Consider the following 16,886-nt stretch of genomic DNA (forward strand, 5'->3'; position numbering starts at 1 on the left):
AGGCTTTAAACTAGCGATTGAGACCATAAACACATTTTGAAAACGTTTACTGAGGTTAGAAATCAAGTGAGAAGTTGGTGAATTCTCCATTGACTTGTATAGAGACGGAAGTCCTTTTGACACCAAAACGGTCACCCCCTGGTGGCCTTTTGATAGAATGCAGTTTTAAGTTACTTCCGTGTTGGCCTCATTTCAGAGGACCGGAACTCCCCGCCTGGTAATGACACATTGGTTTAAGTGTCATAACTTCCTTGTTGTGATGTATGTGCTGCTGTAGTATTTGGCTGGTTATTGTAAATAACCAGCCAAATATTCTAAATTTAAATTTAAGTAGCTCATTAATACAAAAGCAGGATGAATATATGATACCCCAATATAATCAGCCAGTGTAGGTGTTGGATTAATATTTCACTTGTTTAGCCTCTCCGTCTCCGGGTTAAAGTACATTTTACAGTTTTATGATTGGACCTTGCAGCTAATTTCCACTGAGGCAACTCTTTGAACAGGTACGTTTTTCATAAAAATCTTTAGGTTTTAATTACCTGTTGACTGATAGAATTGCACAGTCTGCAAAACGATCTAATGTTCTGTAGAAAAAACATTTCATTGCGAAGTATGTTGCCTCTGAGCTTTCAGTTGTTACAGTCAACAAGTGGTTACTTTACAGACGAGAACATACTTAAATACACTGAAGAAAAGCTGTATCTTATTAGTTTTGTATGTTTTGTATTCATTACCTTTGTATATGTTATACTGAAAGGCAAGGCATCCACAATTTTCCATGGCAACTGCTCTTAAAAGTGCCCTCATGTTTGTGTATGAACATGGAAACGAAAAATGGCAGAGAATGGAAATAGTGGAAGGGGGGAGGTTGTTGTTGCTTGTATAGCGATGAATATTTACAATGGAGAACCAGCTAAAACAAGTTAGGTTAATCAGACACCAATCATTGCATTTCTGTCTTGTTTTTTGTTTTGAAACACTGTCCTGTTGGTTAGGTTATAACAATACCTCTGCTTTGTTTACAAGCACCTGCCATTTTGAAAATCTGCTGCATGTTACCTTCCTTTTGCATTTGAGTATCCTTATTTAATGGACCAGTATGTGAGATTTAGTGGCATCTAACTGAATGGGTTTGGCAGAAAGGGAATATAATTATTTTAATTATGTTTTAATTAATGTATATGTGTGCATTTTTATTTTTACTCTATCATGATAAACTTTGGATTGAAACTTTTTGAGCCTCTTTACAATGATCAATACAGCCTCATACAGCTGCTATCTTATCTGTGGACTCCTCGTCTTGTTAAACTGTGCAGGTTCCATCAGCTTTACAGAGCTTTACAGCATATATCAGCTTATTGTTTTGGTTTTCTGGCTTGAAATATGATTGTTTTGAATCACTCTCACAACATTCATCAATGTTTTTTCTCTGGCCTCTGTGGGAAACAGTTTCTAGCAAGATAAACAAAAAAAAAAGACTGGGCTCTGTTGGAATGTTTGGGTCATTTGCACAATATATTTGATCTAACTTTGTGTTTGTGATTTTGTTTTGTTACATGTTTAAATTCAGCACTCAAAGATGATTCACCTAAAGGGTGACCTGCCCTTTAAAACTCAGCTCAGTGATCTAAGTGCTTTGGCTGTTCTTCACACTGCTGTTCTCCTCCTCCTCACACACTCTTGTGGAGGTAAGCTACACACAACTTTTTGAAACTGTAAAAAAAACCTACAATAACTTCACTCTTTTTAGCCAGAGTGGAAAACACAGAGGAATTAAACATAAAGATCTAATCCATAAACAGACACACACAAAAAAAACATGTATTTCACAATCAACATTTTTTGGATGACATTACACAAAGCAGTTTTACAGGACATAAAAAAACATCTTTCTTCCAAAAGGTCAGCATCGCGTGATTGGTGCACGTCAGCCAATAGTGGCAATGGCTGGTGATGACGTCATTTTACCATGCCACGTCGAACCTGCCAAGGATGTTGTATCTATAGCTGTGGAGTGGGCGAGACCTGAACTGAAGCCCAGATTTGTCCATGTCAGACGAGACGGTGTGGAACTTCTGATGGATCAGAATCCATCCTACTTTGGGAGAACGTTAATGTCCATCAACAAACTGAAATGTGGAGACATGTCATTAAAACTTTCCAAAGTGAAACTCTCTGATGAGGGAACTTACAGATGCTTCATCCCAGAACTGCAAAGAGACTCAACTGTTCAGCTTCTTGTTGGTAAGTGGATGTTGATCAATTTGGATTATCATTTTTCACTGCAGCACTTGTTTCAATGATCTAATTCAATAAGATAAGTAAAGCAGAGTTGTGATGTTTATCATCACCTATTTATAGGAGTTGTGTCCTCCCCGAGCATCAGCATTACCAAAGATATGAGTGGAGCAGCAGTGTTTGAGTGTGAGTCTAAAGGCTGGTATCCAGAGCCTGAGGTGTTCTGGCTGGATGGTGAGGGAAACATCCTCTCTGCTGGACCTACAGAGACAGTCAAAGGCCCTGATGGTCTCTATACTGTCAACAGCATCGTGACTGTGGAGGAGAGTCATAGCAATAGCTTCACCTGTAGAGTCCAACAGAACAACATCAACCACACACGACACACCCACATCCATGTTGCAGGTAGAGATAAATAATAAAATCAAGATTTTCTTTTTGTCATAGTGTCGAACAGTAAATGTAATGTTTTGTTCTTTTTAAAAAAATCATTTCAGATAATGTCTTCATGGTTCCATCTTGGGATCCTGTTCGTGTCAGCATTACCCTAGGTGTTTACTTAATGGGTTGTCTGGTGGTTGTCTTCCTTGTCTGGAAATACCGATGCAACCGTAAGTCACAAATTAATTTAAAATATCCTTTTAATGGTAATTTATTGTCACAGCTTATTAATAGTAGTAATATTACAGTTAAAGCCTAACTCAATTTGTATCACTGCATTTCTGTTGAGCTTCTGTGTTTTGTCATTCATACAGAGCAACAGTCTTTGTGTAAAGAAAACATAAACACAGACAGAAAACAAGGACAAGTAACGGACAAATTGAAGGACCTGAAGAAAGATCTTAAAAACCAGAAACAGACTATAGACTCCCTGCTTCAGGAGATGAAGAACCAGATAGATGAGAACAAGAAGAAGCTGGACAACCCCTCCGCATTTGACAGAGAGAGAAAACAGAAGAAGCGTGAAAGGGCCAAAGAGGCTCTAGAGAATAGAAAGACAGAATATGAGGACCTGTTAAAGATCACTGAGAGACTACTGGAGACTACAAAGGATATGATTGGACAATGAAAGCAATGAAGCCCAGATCTGTAATATCCAAGGATCCAACACAACATAAACCACATGGTCAAAACATCTTTCTTTCATCTCAAAAATATGACTGAATCCCCATCCCACAACGCATCCAATTCAAAATCCTCCTCGTAAAATACAAAGTTTTTCTACAAATTGGAACCTTCCTACCTGACCAAACTTCTTTATCATCACACTCTCTTGCTCAGCCATTTAATAACCTGCTTTCCCTCGACCAAAAGACCAAACTATTACTACTACAAACTATTACTACTAATTTACTGCAAGACCCTGATGTATTATTTACTTACAGGGTTGAAATAGTTAGAAAAGTGCAAATGTTCTGCAGTTCTGAGCTGAGATTATCCAGCATCTCAATTTAGGCAATAAAAGAATAAAAGCAGAATGTTTGCACTGTAAATTACTTAAGATGTACACTGATTTCTGACTGACTCTTACAACTGATAGCTCTGATAACTCTTAAATGCTGCCTGTAATTAATATGTAATGTTTTGATAATGAACTTTTGTATTTACACTTTTGTCTTTACTTTCTCTGTATATGTGCTTGAAATGCACCTAATTTCAAATATTCATTGAGACATTTGTGTGTGTGTACTTGTATTACTAACACTGTGAGGAAAAAAAATGTCCCCATAACTTTTTGTTTGACTGTGGAGAAGAGCAACAGCTTCACCTGTATAGTCCCACAGAACATCAACCAGACCATAGAGCTCCACATTATTGTTCCAGGAAACATATTTTGTCTATTTCATGTGGAATGGAAACTATTTCATGTGAATATGAATATGATTTTTTTTAAATGCCAAAAACTGCTTTGCTGTGTTTCAGTGTATTATTTTATTTAACTTGATATAATAATACAAAATTGTGGGGAAAAAACAAAACATCATGCTTGAAATTCAAATTAAATTACTTAATTAATTTACTTTACTGTCTGATGGACATAAGCAACAGAAAGAAGCACAGAAAGGGAGACATTTTTATTAATGTTTTTATTAAGTAAAAGTACAAAAGTATTAGCAGAAAAATTCACTTGCAGACTTTTATCATACATGACATGACATATTACTCCTGCATAAAATCTGGGAAGGTGCTGGGCCCAGGAGGGGGTAAAAGATGGATGGGCGTCTAGACCCAGTTACACATTTTTAAGTTTTTTCTTGATGGTACTGATATTAACAATGTATAAAAATACAAACATAAACATTTCGATTCAGCTATTGTAATTAAGACTTCAAGGCCATTGTGAGTGGTTTGAATTTTCTTTGCATCATCAAGGTATAACAAGTAAAGGAGTATGTAGAAGATGCAACATGACATTAAACAGCTGTTAAGTGTCAAATAAACCCTCATCCGGGTAACCAGCAAAAAATGATAATAATTTTTCATTAGTCAATTCTCCATCCATTGAATTGTGATACTTCAGTCAGTCTGTGATGGTTTACTGGAGATACATATGGGAAATCTGGGTGGGGCAACTGTAACTGTAACTACTTCCTGTCACTGTGCTCTTTCCATTTGTGGCCTTTTATGGTTTTATTATCATCATGAATACAATATCCTAACAATGAAAACATAGGAAAAAACATAATAAGCATATCTCCTTTACTATTACACAAAAAATGTCTACCATGAGCAGGTAGGTGAAAATATTATTTGTCACACATTAACGTAATTGACTGTCTGATAGTAGCAATCCTCTTTTGGGTTGGTAGCTGCCGTGGGAACTTGTGTTGCTGAGCAGCTGGGTAATCCTGGGCCTGCTTTACAGACAAATTAAATTAAATTAACTTAAATATATTTAAAGCTTCTTGATTGCAACTTTTTTAGCTGTTGAAGGGTGACAATGAATGAGTCAGATTCTGAACCACAGTGGGACTCTGGACCAGACAGCAACTGTTCAGTCACATTTTTTTAGAAAATTGCATTTCCCAACATTACAATCTCTGTGCTGTTTCGGAGCCATCATCAAACTACCATGAATAAACTTCTGGCTGTTAAATTTACATATGTTGTGTATATAAGTACTCTATTGAATATCTGTAAAATGTGCACTAGTCCCAGGTTCCTAAAACACCAAGCAGTCAGATTCCAAGAAAAAAAACCCAGCCATGGCCACTTTAAGTTAAGCATTGCTGCTTTTTGTGTTTTGTTTGTTTAGTTTTCTACACTCTGATAAAAACATATTTTAGTGACCTGCCATCCAAGCAGTTTACAGATTTTGCCACTGTAGCAAGAGTCAAAACAGATCGGACTCCTGTTAAGCAGTATTATTTTTTTTATGATCGACTTGATTGTTTGTCAAGTCTCACTCTGAGGCCAGATGCATAAAACTGTGTTCGCACAGAGACAGAAATAAGCATATGCATTATTTTTTGGAGAATTATAAAGCAGTGCCTACTCATGGTTCTGTTTTTATATTTATAAATGGTTGAAGATGCCCTTAACCAGCTCCAGTCCTCAGACCTGTCAATTAAACAAACAGTAAGGAAGAAGTGTGGTGAGATTCTCCAACAGAAGAATAGCTGTCATAACCTACAGGTGTGGGTAGTTATTTTTAGGATTCATATCAATAATACATATACTACCTATAAACCAGGAAGTGATACCTCATCATTTTTGAAATATCAGATGTTATCAAGGGTTAATTTGTAGCACTAATAACAAAACAGACTTTTTTGACCATCTAGGTTGTTTGTGTCCTGATTAAAGCTGCAGTCTGTAACAATTTTTTTTTGTATTTGCCAGAATTGTCATTATGATCTGACAGAAGAATAACATACAGATAAACTGTGACAAAAAACTGTCTCATTACGACCACCCAGTGGTTACGACCACCCAGTGGTCGTAATGTGATTTGCAAGAATCCACTGCTCCCGAATGAAAACAACCAATCAGATCCCGGAGCAGTGTCAATGACGCTGGTACACACGCTGCCTGCTGCCCCCCACACTTCCCTGCACAGCGCATACTCTCACTCAACAGCGCCCCTCCCCTGTGCAGTGTCTGCTTTGGTCTTACTCAGGCATACAGGCTTCCTCTCTTACTGTGAGGACGAGCCTTCATGCACGTGCAGCGTGCACGGCAGGTTGCTCCTCGGGGAGGGACTTTGAAGGCAGAGCAGCGCAGCAGAGAGGAAGAAGGAGGGACCTGGTGGTTGTACTTGCTAAGTCCAGTTTTTTTCTCACAACTACATACTGCAGCTTTAAGGATAGCAAAATGATGTTGACTATGTAAAATATAAAATTATAAAATTGATCACACGTAAATATTGTGTTTATAAATACACCTTTGACTGGCATTTAAACAATGTTTTCAATTTCCACCTCCACCTCATCATATAACCCGTGGCCAGTCTTAAAAAAAAGATGTAAAAAATGTATGTATCTGGCCCCAGATGTTGTATAGTTATAAGCAAGGATGCATTCTTATCCAGTACTCATGAGAATGAATAATATCTGATTGTGTCTTATCGCTAAACTGATTATTTTTTTAATAAAAAATGTCAGAATGAACAATAGCTTTGGCAATTTGATCTTGACAAACATGAATGCGTGAATATTAGTGCATATTAGTAAAATCTTTTACTTGAATTTTATATTAGCTGTTGCCCTTTTCCATACATTTAGCATTTGTTGTAATGTCATGTGCATCTAGAACAAGTTGTATCTGTAAGTAAATTAGGTTCTAAATGTACTTCATGGGTCTTCCGATAACTAGTCTGGCCCATAGTTTATTTATTAAGCACTGACCTACAAACCTATTCACTCTGAGGCTGCAAGGTTGTTTAGAGCAGTATTTTTACAGTGGTGGTGGTATATGTAACTCAGACAGCCTCCCCTCAAAGTGTAAGTTCATATGACACAAGCGCTGCTAAATTGAGAAGCGAGGGGCCCATCTATGTGTTTCTGTTTGTGGGTTTCTCGTGTGGGTTTTGTCTGAGGCACTAACAAAAGAATCCCTAACTATCTCTAGGCCTACAACCTCCAGCAACATATGCAGTATAATCCTATAAATGTCTGTATGGCCATTCGGTTTGTTTTTTCGATTTTCTAGTTATGACATCCAAGCAACAACTGTTCACAAGCACTGCTGAAAGCTTTAAACTGAAGCGAGGTCATCTGTAATAGTGGTAGCACTTTTCATTTAGTAGGAATTTTACTTGATTAAAGGTGTTGCATGTTTTGTTGCGATCTGTGTTAGTAAGATTTAATTAATTTACCTGTATCCCTCATGGGTCTTGTGATAAAAGCATAAATTGCCTGTGTTGCTGCTGGTTGAGCCTGTGTTGCTGCTGGTTGAGCCTGTGTTGCTGCTGGTTGAGCCTGTGTTGCTGCTGGTTCAGCCTGTTGATACACTGAAACATAGATAGATAGATAGATAGATAGATAGATAGACAGATAGATAGATAGATCATTTATTAATCCATGAAGCCTCCCCTCAAGGTGTAAGTTCATATGACACAAGCGCTGCTAAATGGTGAAGCGAGGGGCCCATCTATGTGTTTCTGTTTGTGGGTTTCTCGTGTGGGTTTTGTCTGAGGCACTAACAAAAGAAGTGGTAGCACTTCTTCATTTAGTACAATTGTAACTTGATTAAATGTGTTGCATGTTTTGTTGCAACCTGTGTTTGTCAGATTCAAGTAATTTACCTGTATCTCTCATGGGTATTGTGATAACAGCATATGTTGCCTGCGTTGCTGTTGGTTTAGCCTGTGTTGCTGCTAAGTCCAGTACATAGACTATTATTCAGCTTGGTCCTTTATTATGGCATGACCTATTGTACACCTCCAAAATACAAATACACAAAAATATAATATCCCTTCTTTGCTCCAGACTGATAGGAATTATAAGGCAGCATTCCGATTTACCAGCAAACGTTGTTGGCCAATTACATACATGCAAGTGCATATTCCTAGTGGATTACTTTGACACAAGAATGCTGTATTTCCTTCTTACCTCATGATCATCGTGAGGGAAAAAACTACAACAGTGTTTTTGGTAACACTTTACTTGAAGGTATGGTCATAAGAGTATGAACGTGTTTTTTGACTGTCAGTAAGTGTCATTCGGTTTTTGTAATCATACGTTGACATTGTTTGGGATGTCCTTATTATGACAACTTGACATTAAATTTGTTTGTGATGTCCTTCTCTCTCTCTCTTCATCTTGACATTAATCAAGACAACCCAAACAATGTCAACTTGTCATTACAGAAACTGAATGACACTTAATGACATTGACATAATGTTTATGGCTGTGTCATGTCACTCTTATGACAACACCTTCAAGTAAAGTGTTACCGTGTTTTTCCATCTGATAAGCCTTTAAAAATACATGAATCTGTAATTCAAACTGGATTTCCTGAATTGTATTTTACTGTTTCATTGGTAACTTAGACACACATACACCACCGCCAACACAGCAGCCAAATTCCTACAGCTGCTTGAGGGCACTGTCACTTGAGAGTTAACATATATGCTGAAATAACAGATACTGTCCTTTTTCTTGGGAGGACAGTCTAGATAAGTGGTGTTATAGGTCTTATATGCTTGAAATGAATACATAAATCTATTGGCAGTACTTCATGGGACCTAACCCCTCCGACCTAAATATCCTGTGAGGCCAGGAACCATTTTGTCTACATCTGGAAGCCTGTCTGTGTTATTTCAAATATGTACATAGTTTGTCTGATGGAAAATATGTCTACATCTTGGAATGCCTGGGTTTTAAAACAGGTATCAGAATGAATATGGAATTAGTCAATGTTCTCACCTAATACCTATAATTTCCTTAGTGGCAAAATACTAATCCACAGTTATGCTGAAATGAGGCTACTGTTCTCACCTGTTTGTGGAAAAGAAGATGACTCGACAGAGGAAGGAGAGGTTGGGCTACCTGTTGCTAAAAAACAACAACAACAACAAAACAAAAAAACACTGTGAAATAGTTTCTAATGTGCAGGAATTGGGTTCCTGCCATTTGTGTTGTTCTACATACAACTTTGTTTCACTGATTTGAGAATCTGTTCTTTTTAATTTTCTGTACCTGTGATGATTGTTTGATGTTTCTTACATCGAAGTAGTCCCACTAACAGCAGCACGGCCACCAACCCAACAGTGACACCAATGAAGAGCAGCAGAGAGACAAGAGGGGATTTCTGCAGCTCCTCATGAGCTGCAGAAAGGATAAAATATTCAATGTAATATTTATGTAATACTTAAAATGAAACATATTCTACACAGTTATTGTTTCCATTGCTGTATCAAGCTTTAAAATATGGAACTTGGTAAGTAAGGTCATCTGTAAAAACACCAAATCCTTTTGATTAACTGTTGTGTCTCACCTGTGACAGTCACCCAGCTCGCTGATGATTCACCAAAGTCAGAGATGCTACATTTGTAGTACCCTGCATTAGACTTGGACAGATTGTGAAAGCTCATCTCTCCCGTAGAGCTGCTCCCCATGAAGTTGTCATCTTTATAGAACTTAGCAGTGAGATTGAAGGTTTTCTTGTTTCTACAGCGCAGAGTCATATTTTTTCCCTCCACCACAGGAAGAACCGGACTCTCCAGGATCACAGAACCAGCTGAACAACGAGGGCAATTGGAAATAATATGTGTTAAGAATTGTTTTATATTTAAAGTATTTTTACATATAAATCTTTCTTTCATGTACAATAGAAAACACGTTATCAGTCATGCTACATCTTGAACAAAGTTGGCTGATATGGTAGATTAGGTAAAGCTCAGAAGTGCCAAAACATGTTACATTTTTGGGGCTTTTACTATATACATACCAGTGACAGTGATGTTGATGGTATTGCTTTTCTTTCCACCTATTTCACACCAGTATTCTCCACTGTCAGCATGTGGGTAGGCAGTTGAAATTTCACAGGGCCCTGTTGATTTCTGCCAGTTCGAAGCACATATTATTGGACTTTCTTTGATCTTTCTCATTACTCTCCATCCATTCAATCCAGCCAACCCTTCACAGCTGACAATGATGGGCTCGTGTTTAAAGTGCTGTTGTCTATTTGGAACAACCTGAGGAAACCCTAAATCTAAGGCAGAGAATAAGAGAATGAAATATATTAAACCAGATCAGTTATTTTTTGAAATTAATATAAATCTTAAAAATCTTATTACTTAATTAATACAAAGTTTTAAAAAGTTTTTGAACTGTGACAGTACTCACTAGAATAACTGAGTTGGAGATGTGAAACCAGCAGCAACAACACATTCATCACTGCACAGACAAAAGAAGAAAGTTGAACATATTGTGAGCTTATCAGTGATGAATATTCCATTATTATACATTATAATAACTGTGCTTTTACATCATTGTGCCAGGTGCCATAGAGAACTATAATATTGCATCAATACTTTTTTGATAATTAATAACGCGTTACAAATGAAAAACTTTTCAGATACATGTGTTCATCAGAATGATTCACTCAGTAACTTTTTGCAAACATTTGAGAAATGTATCGACAAACAGGTTCAGTACTCACCCAGTCTGATGCAGAGAGCTGTGACCTCCATGATGTCTTGCTGCGGATCATCTGAGCACCAGACTGAATGTAAGATATAATATAGGTCAGTGCTGCCTCTTCCTGTGTCAGTTCAGACCGTAGTAACAATTCAATCTCAGCAGGTGGCAGCAGAGAGCTTTATAAAACAATGTACCTTTAAGCACCATTCAAATATTCAGAATGCTGACTTTTATAGTTTTATCATCTATTAAAACTTTCAGGACACTGGAGCTGGTGTCCCAATAATATACATAGACCTGTAGAGAAACTAATAATACAAATATGTATTATTAATAATAACTCTTAACAATTACCATTGCAATTATCATTGTTAGAAATCCATGCAGTTTATTGTATGGGGGTTATTTTCTTTCAGTGTCACCCATATCTTTTCTTTGTGTCGCTGTCACACTCACTCACTCACTCACTCACTCACTCACTCACTCACTCACTCACTCACTCACTCACTCACTCACTCACTCACTCACTCACAACCAAGTAATAAAAGTCCTTTCCATTCTGCCCTCTGCAGTAAATCAGTGTAGTATTACAATGTTCAAATAGCCAGTTCAAATAAGACACCTGTTCTTATTATTCATGTTTTCTGCTGAGACAACTTCTTTCCTACACCAACTTGTAGAATAATGATTGCTTTTGTATTTTGAAGTAGTACAAAAGGCAGCAGGTCCAAAGTGCAACTTCAAGTGATAAAATGCAGGCAGGTCAAAAACATTTCAATGAAAACGAAAGTACCTACCCTAACCCACACACACACACACACACACACACACACACACATTCATTGTAAATAATTGACAAATTGTGATCACGTGATTACAGAGGGCGTGGTTTAAAATAAACTTGGAGTTTTCAGAGGCTGTAATTGTTCAGACTTTGACTGTGCAGCAAACTTTCCGTTGAGGTGAGGTGACACACTGACACACACAACAGGTATGTAGCGTTTTACATGAAACATTTACGTTTTAACAGATTATTTTAGTGATATGTGTTTTACATAGCATATTGAAAATGTTGGTATGTGCTTTTACAGCTTGTTTCTAGATTAAAAACCAAACTGCAATCACTGCAACCTTCTGCCATCTTGTTTCATATATTTATGGCTCTTTATAGCACCAATCGGTTGGTTGTAGCACACACAATGAGGTCAACGTCTTTTGTTAAATTTCATTTTATGAGAATTATGGGTATTACAGAAAATCAAGAGCGATTTACGAAAATATGAATTATAATTGATGAATGATTGTATTTTGAATTAAATGATTGAATAAAATGAGAATAAAAGAAAGGAAATGCATCAAAAGCACAAGAAATTAAAGTTGTTTGGATTTTACCTAAGCTTTTTACTGCTTTGTATTTTCACGTTTGTCATTTTGGAGATCAACTTGGTCCAAACTTTCCTTTTCTTTTAATTGCAGTTTCTTATTTATCATAAGTTATGTTAAGTTGCAGTATCAAACGTGCGGTCATTAAAAGGCTTGAAGGGATTTGAGCAATTACAAGGTCTTAAGAATGCTCAACAAGCTTTCCCTTAGAGTGAATAGAGAGACACTGTATTTTAGATTTAACTGGTCTCACATATTTTACCATTGACTTTGACCATTTTTATTTTCAGGACGTCACAATGCTTGACATGAAGGACAGACTCTTCCTGAAACCTAAACTTTGTGACTTGGGGGCCTTGGTCTTGCATCACACTGTTGTCCTGCTACTCCTAACATACTCTTGCAGAGGTATGTTGCACATAAGATAAATGATAAAAGCCTTTGTGTGTATGTAAATTAAAAAAGGTCATAATCAGACTTTTCCTATCATAACGTTCCTAACATTGCAGACAGTTACATAAATGAACTAAACAAGAGTCTAGCTGAGTCCATTTCATTTTTTCTGCAAAATGTCAATATTAATTTATGTTTAATGCCTATTTTAACATTCTATAATATCTGCAAATAACAGCTAAATTATGGTTAAGATCTTTTGAACACTGGGAAGGATTTATTAGGCTAAATGTTTTTTTGGAAATTGAAATTATTCAACTCATATTAAACCTCACACTCAGGACTCTTCAACCAAATTGTGTCAAATTATGTAATTATGTACAGATGTGTTTTAAAAAGTTTTTCTTTACTGACAGACAGACTCTCCCAAACTTGAATTTGATCTCTGATAAGGGTTAATTGGGGAAATAACATCATGAAAAAACAAAAAAAATCTTCCTAATAAATGGAACAAATATATCCACGTCAATGTAGAAAGATTTCAATGAGTCGACACTGACTGATACTAAGAAAACATGAATGATGAAGTAGTATGAAAAGAAAAATAAGTACAGATTAAAAAACAACTTGTTTTTTCCTCAGGTCAGCAGCACCTGATTGGCCCAACTCAGCCAATAGTGGCAATGGTTGGTGATGATATAGTCTTGCCATGTTACCTGGAACCTTGTGTGGATGCTTCTGCCATGACAGTGGAGTGGGAAAGATCTGACCTGAAGCAGATCATCTATTTGATGCGAGACAATGTGGAAATTCCAATTGAGCAGAATTCATTGTACGAAAGCAGAACGTCACTGTCTACCAACAAACTGAAGTGTGGAGACATTTCACTGAAACTCTCCAAAGTGAAACTCTCTGATGCAGGGACGTACAAATGCGTCATTCCCAACTTGGATACATCTGTGGCCGAGGTCATTGTGGGTAAGTTGGCATTAATACATTGTGTACTTAATAAAAAACAGACTGTAACTATGCAAGGAAAGGCATAAATCCGTTACAGTTTTATATAGTATATATATAGTCATATATTATGAGAATCAGAGATTTTACAGGACTGAAATATGACTGAAACATTTTTGTTATGAAGATATTTCAATAAGACTTTGGTACCTACAGAGGAATAAGGAGTGAAAGCAAGAAAAAGGTTATTTTGGTGTTTTTAAGAACTTAGACATCAGGATGGCAGACAGTGCACTAAATCTGATGCCAGCAGAGGCTTACACTCTACTGATCACAAGGTTATGTTGAATTGTATGTTCAAGTTTAGAACTAATTTTCCCTAAGCTCAAAACTAAATGACAGATAACAGGATGAACACCACATGAGCATTTGGCCTAACCAGAAAGGAACTACAGCAGTTAGGTTTACCATAAGGTTTCTTTGGCAGGCCAGAGGCATACATGAGCTGGCATGAAGGGCATTTGGGCCAACCACAGGGGCAATGGCATTGTTTAGCAAAGGTGCCCTTTGACAACTATTAGGGCACCTGAATTACTGACTGGCATTTTTGCCATACAGAAAGGGCCTTGGGTTCACCAGAGGCCAAAGAGTGTCCCAAATGCGAACCCTGTTGTCTGGGGTTATCTGAGACACACTTTGGCTGTTACTATAGGAGTAAATGGAAAGATCAGAATATCCCATTAGGTTGTGTATATCATGGTTCAACCAAGGGATTACTTTTACCATAACTTTATTCAACCAACAGATAGCTACAAAAGGTATATTCCAGCTGAAAATGTGTTTGACAAAGACTATACTGTATGAACTGTACAAATCATTAAATGCGGTGATTTTTTTTTTTACTGTCTGTTAGGTTCTGTCTCCACACCTGACATAACAATGTCCATAGTCAGCAATGGCGTGACGTTAGAGTGTAAATCTGGTAGCTGGTATCCAGAGCCTGAGGTGCTATGGTTGGACGATGAGGGAAACCTCCTCTCTGCTGGACCTACAGAGACAGTCAGAGGTCCTGATGGTCTCTATACCGTCAGCAACAGAGTGACTGTGGAGAAGAGTCACAGCAACAGATTCACCTGTAAAGTCCAACAGAACAACATCAACAAGACCAGAGAGACACACGTTAATGTCCCAGGTAGAATCATTATTTGATGAGTTAATGATGTGATCACATTGTTGGCTTTATACAGTTGAAGTCACCTCTGTTATGTGTTTTATCATTTCAGATGATTTCTTTCTGGTCCCGGCTGATTCTGCTGTTCGCGTCATCATCTGCTTGGTTGTCTGCTTCATGTCTATAGCTACTGTTGTTGTTATTATGTGGAAATGGGGACTAAACAGTAAGTCACAACTGTAATTATACTTCTTCCATTCCTGAAGTTACTGTCAAATTTTTCTGATGGTTAGTTTGACATGAATGATTTAATTACATAGCAATAAGATACTATTATTAAGTCACTATTGTTATTTCCAATTGTAATTTTTAATATGTTGTGTTTTTAAAAAATGATAACACTAAAGATCAAAAAGGATCAAAACATGGGATCCCACCAATCCCAGAGTTAGAACTTCAGCTTCTGATGGAGGGACAACAAGAAGGAGATCTGACCCGGGCAGAAAAGGTTGTTAACAAGAAAAAAGGAAAACATGATGAAGTGTTACAGAGCAATACGGAAGACTTAAAGCATGTGGAAGGTGTGATTACAACACTGACGGAACAGAAGATGGATCTGAAGAACCAGAGAGAGAAACTCATCTCACAACTGCAGGAAGTGAACACAAAGCTAAAGGAGAACGAGAAAAAGCTGATGGACGGATCAAAATTGCAAAAAGAAAAAAAAGAAATGAAGCGTAAAAAGATCAATGAGGAACTGGACCAGAGAAGGAAAGAACTTGAGGAACTGTTAAAGAACACTGAGAAACTTCTGGAGACTACAGAGGATTTGATTATTAGAATGACAGAAAGGAAAGCAAAACTAAAGAACGACAGGGAACAAATTGAAAAACAACAAAAAGAGACAGAGACACAGAGAGAGGAGATTCAGAGGAAACTTCAGTCAGAGAAAGAAGAGAAAGCAGAGGAAAAAGGTAGTGAATTACCTAAAGGCGGAGAATGATTTTATAACTTGATCTTCAATTGAAATCACTAAAATTGTAAATAGTAAACATTTTGTTCACTTACTTATATGCTCAGCTCATGTGTGATTGAAAAAGCATTAAAAGGAGGAATAAGCTGAGTAAGATGCATCAATAATCCGATTCTTCAATTTCAGTTTTAATTCTGTTTGATGCTGATGTTTTATTCTTTAAAAAAAATGTTTTATAGTGTATAGCATTGACTGTTTTGCATGTGTTGTGATTTTACATCATTTTGCTGTATTCATTTTCAGTTTGCATGGGTCAGTCCTCCACTAACACAAGTAATACTTTGTAGAAGTGATTCCGATGATAAATGATAGTGCTTTGTTTAGTTTTTTTCTTTAAAATGATTAAAGATAAGTATTTAATCTAAATACTAATTACTCTAATTTTAAAAAGAGTTAAGGCGATTAAAACCCAACTTACACCCAGTGTTTATTGAAATTGGGAAAAAACGGTTGATCTGCAGCATCTCCAGTAGATTAATAAGAGTCACTACTCTTGAAAAATAGAGAATTATGGAGGAACATCTAAATATAACATACAATTGTACATAAGCCTTTTCTTTTCTACTGTAATTTATACATTTATTTGCGATGAATAATTTCTGTCATTTTTATAACTGATTTAAAAAAAACATTTATGAATCAATTGATTGTTGATTTACAAAAAGAAGATGAAGAACAAGAGGATGTGATTTTTCTACAATGTCATAATTGTATATGAACTGAATATTGACTGTAAGTTTGTATTTCGGTGAGATGGCAAATAAAAGAGATGGATAAATAAACCTTGATGATAATGATGATGATGATGATGATGATGATGATGATGATGATGATGCTGATGATTATAATGATTATGATGACCTGTAGAGAAACTAATCATACAATGTTCACATATTTATTTTCAACAAATATAATTTAATCAAATAGCCAGTTCATATAAGACACCTGTTCTTATTATTCATGTTTTCTGCTGAGACAACTTCTTTCCTACACCAACTTGTAGAATAATGATTGCTTTTGTATTTTGAAGTAGTACAAAAGGCAGCAGGTCCAAAGTGCAACTTCAAGTGATAAAATGCAGGCAGGTCAAAAACATTTCAATGAAAACGAAAGTACCTAC

At 36.6% G+C, this 16,886-nt stretch overlaps 3 protein-coding genes across 3 annotated transcripts; 2 read left to right on the top strand and 1 right to left on the bottom strand.

The window, feature by feature from the left end:
- The first annotated feature begins 1,582 nt into the window (after positions 1-1,582).
- On the top strand, positions 1,583-3,310 carry LOC134006294 (butyrophilin-like protein 10). Its single transcript, XM_062445380.1, has 5 exons — positions 1,583-1,691; positions 1,906-2,247; positions 2,365-2,646; positions 2,739-2,852; positions 2,997-3,310. Exons 1-5 carry the CDS (start codon positions 1,583-1,585, stop codon positions 3,308-3,310), a joined length of 1,161 nt encoding a protein of 386 aa, XP_062301364.1.
- Positions 3,311-4,528: 1,218 nt separating this feature from the next.
- LOC134006295 (low affinity immunoglobulin gamma Fc region receptor II-like) lies at positions 4,529-10,879 on the bottom strand. Its single transcript, XM_062445381.1, has 7 exons — positions 10,849-10,879; positions 10,135-10,398; positions 9,682-9,924; positions 9,384-9,512; positions 9,183-9,239; positions 7,559-7,693; positions 4,529-5,096 (listed from the first exon to the last, which is right to left on the bottom strand). Exons 1-7 carry the CDS (start codon positions 10,877-10,879, stop codon positions 4,996-4,998), a joined length of 960 nt encoding a protein of 319 aa, XP_062301365.1. The 3' UTR covers positions 4,529-4,995.
- Positions 10,880-11,725: 846 nt separating this feature from the next.
- On the top strand, positions 11,726-16,093 carry LOC134006296 (butyrophilin subfamily 3 member A2-like). Its single transcript, XM_062445382.1, has 6 exons — positions 11,726-11,820; positions 12,503-12,620; positions 13,248-13,583; positions 14,476-14,754; positions 14,846-14,959; positions 15,141-16,093. Exons 2-6 carry the CDS (start codon positions 12,512-12,514, stop codon positions 15,734-15,736), a joined length of 1,434 nt encoding a protein of 477 aa, XP_062301366.1. The 5' UTR covers positions 11,726-11,820; positions 12,503-12,511; the 3' UTR covers positions 15,737-16,093.
- The last annotated feature ends 793 nt before the right edge of the window (positions 16,094-16,886 follow it).

Source organism: Scomber scombrus, chromosome 23 (assembly GCF_963691925.1).
Source record: "Scomber scombrus chromosome 23, fScoSco1.1, whole genome shotgun sequence".
In the NCBI taxonomy this organism is placed as follows: Eukaryota; Metazoa; Chordata; class Actinopteri; order Scombriformes; family Scombridae; genus Scomber; species Scomber scombrus.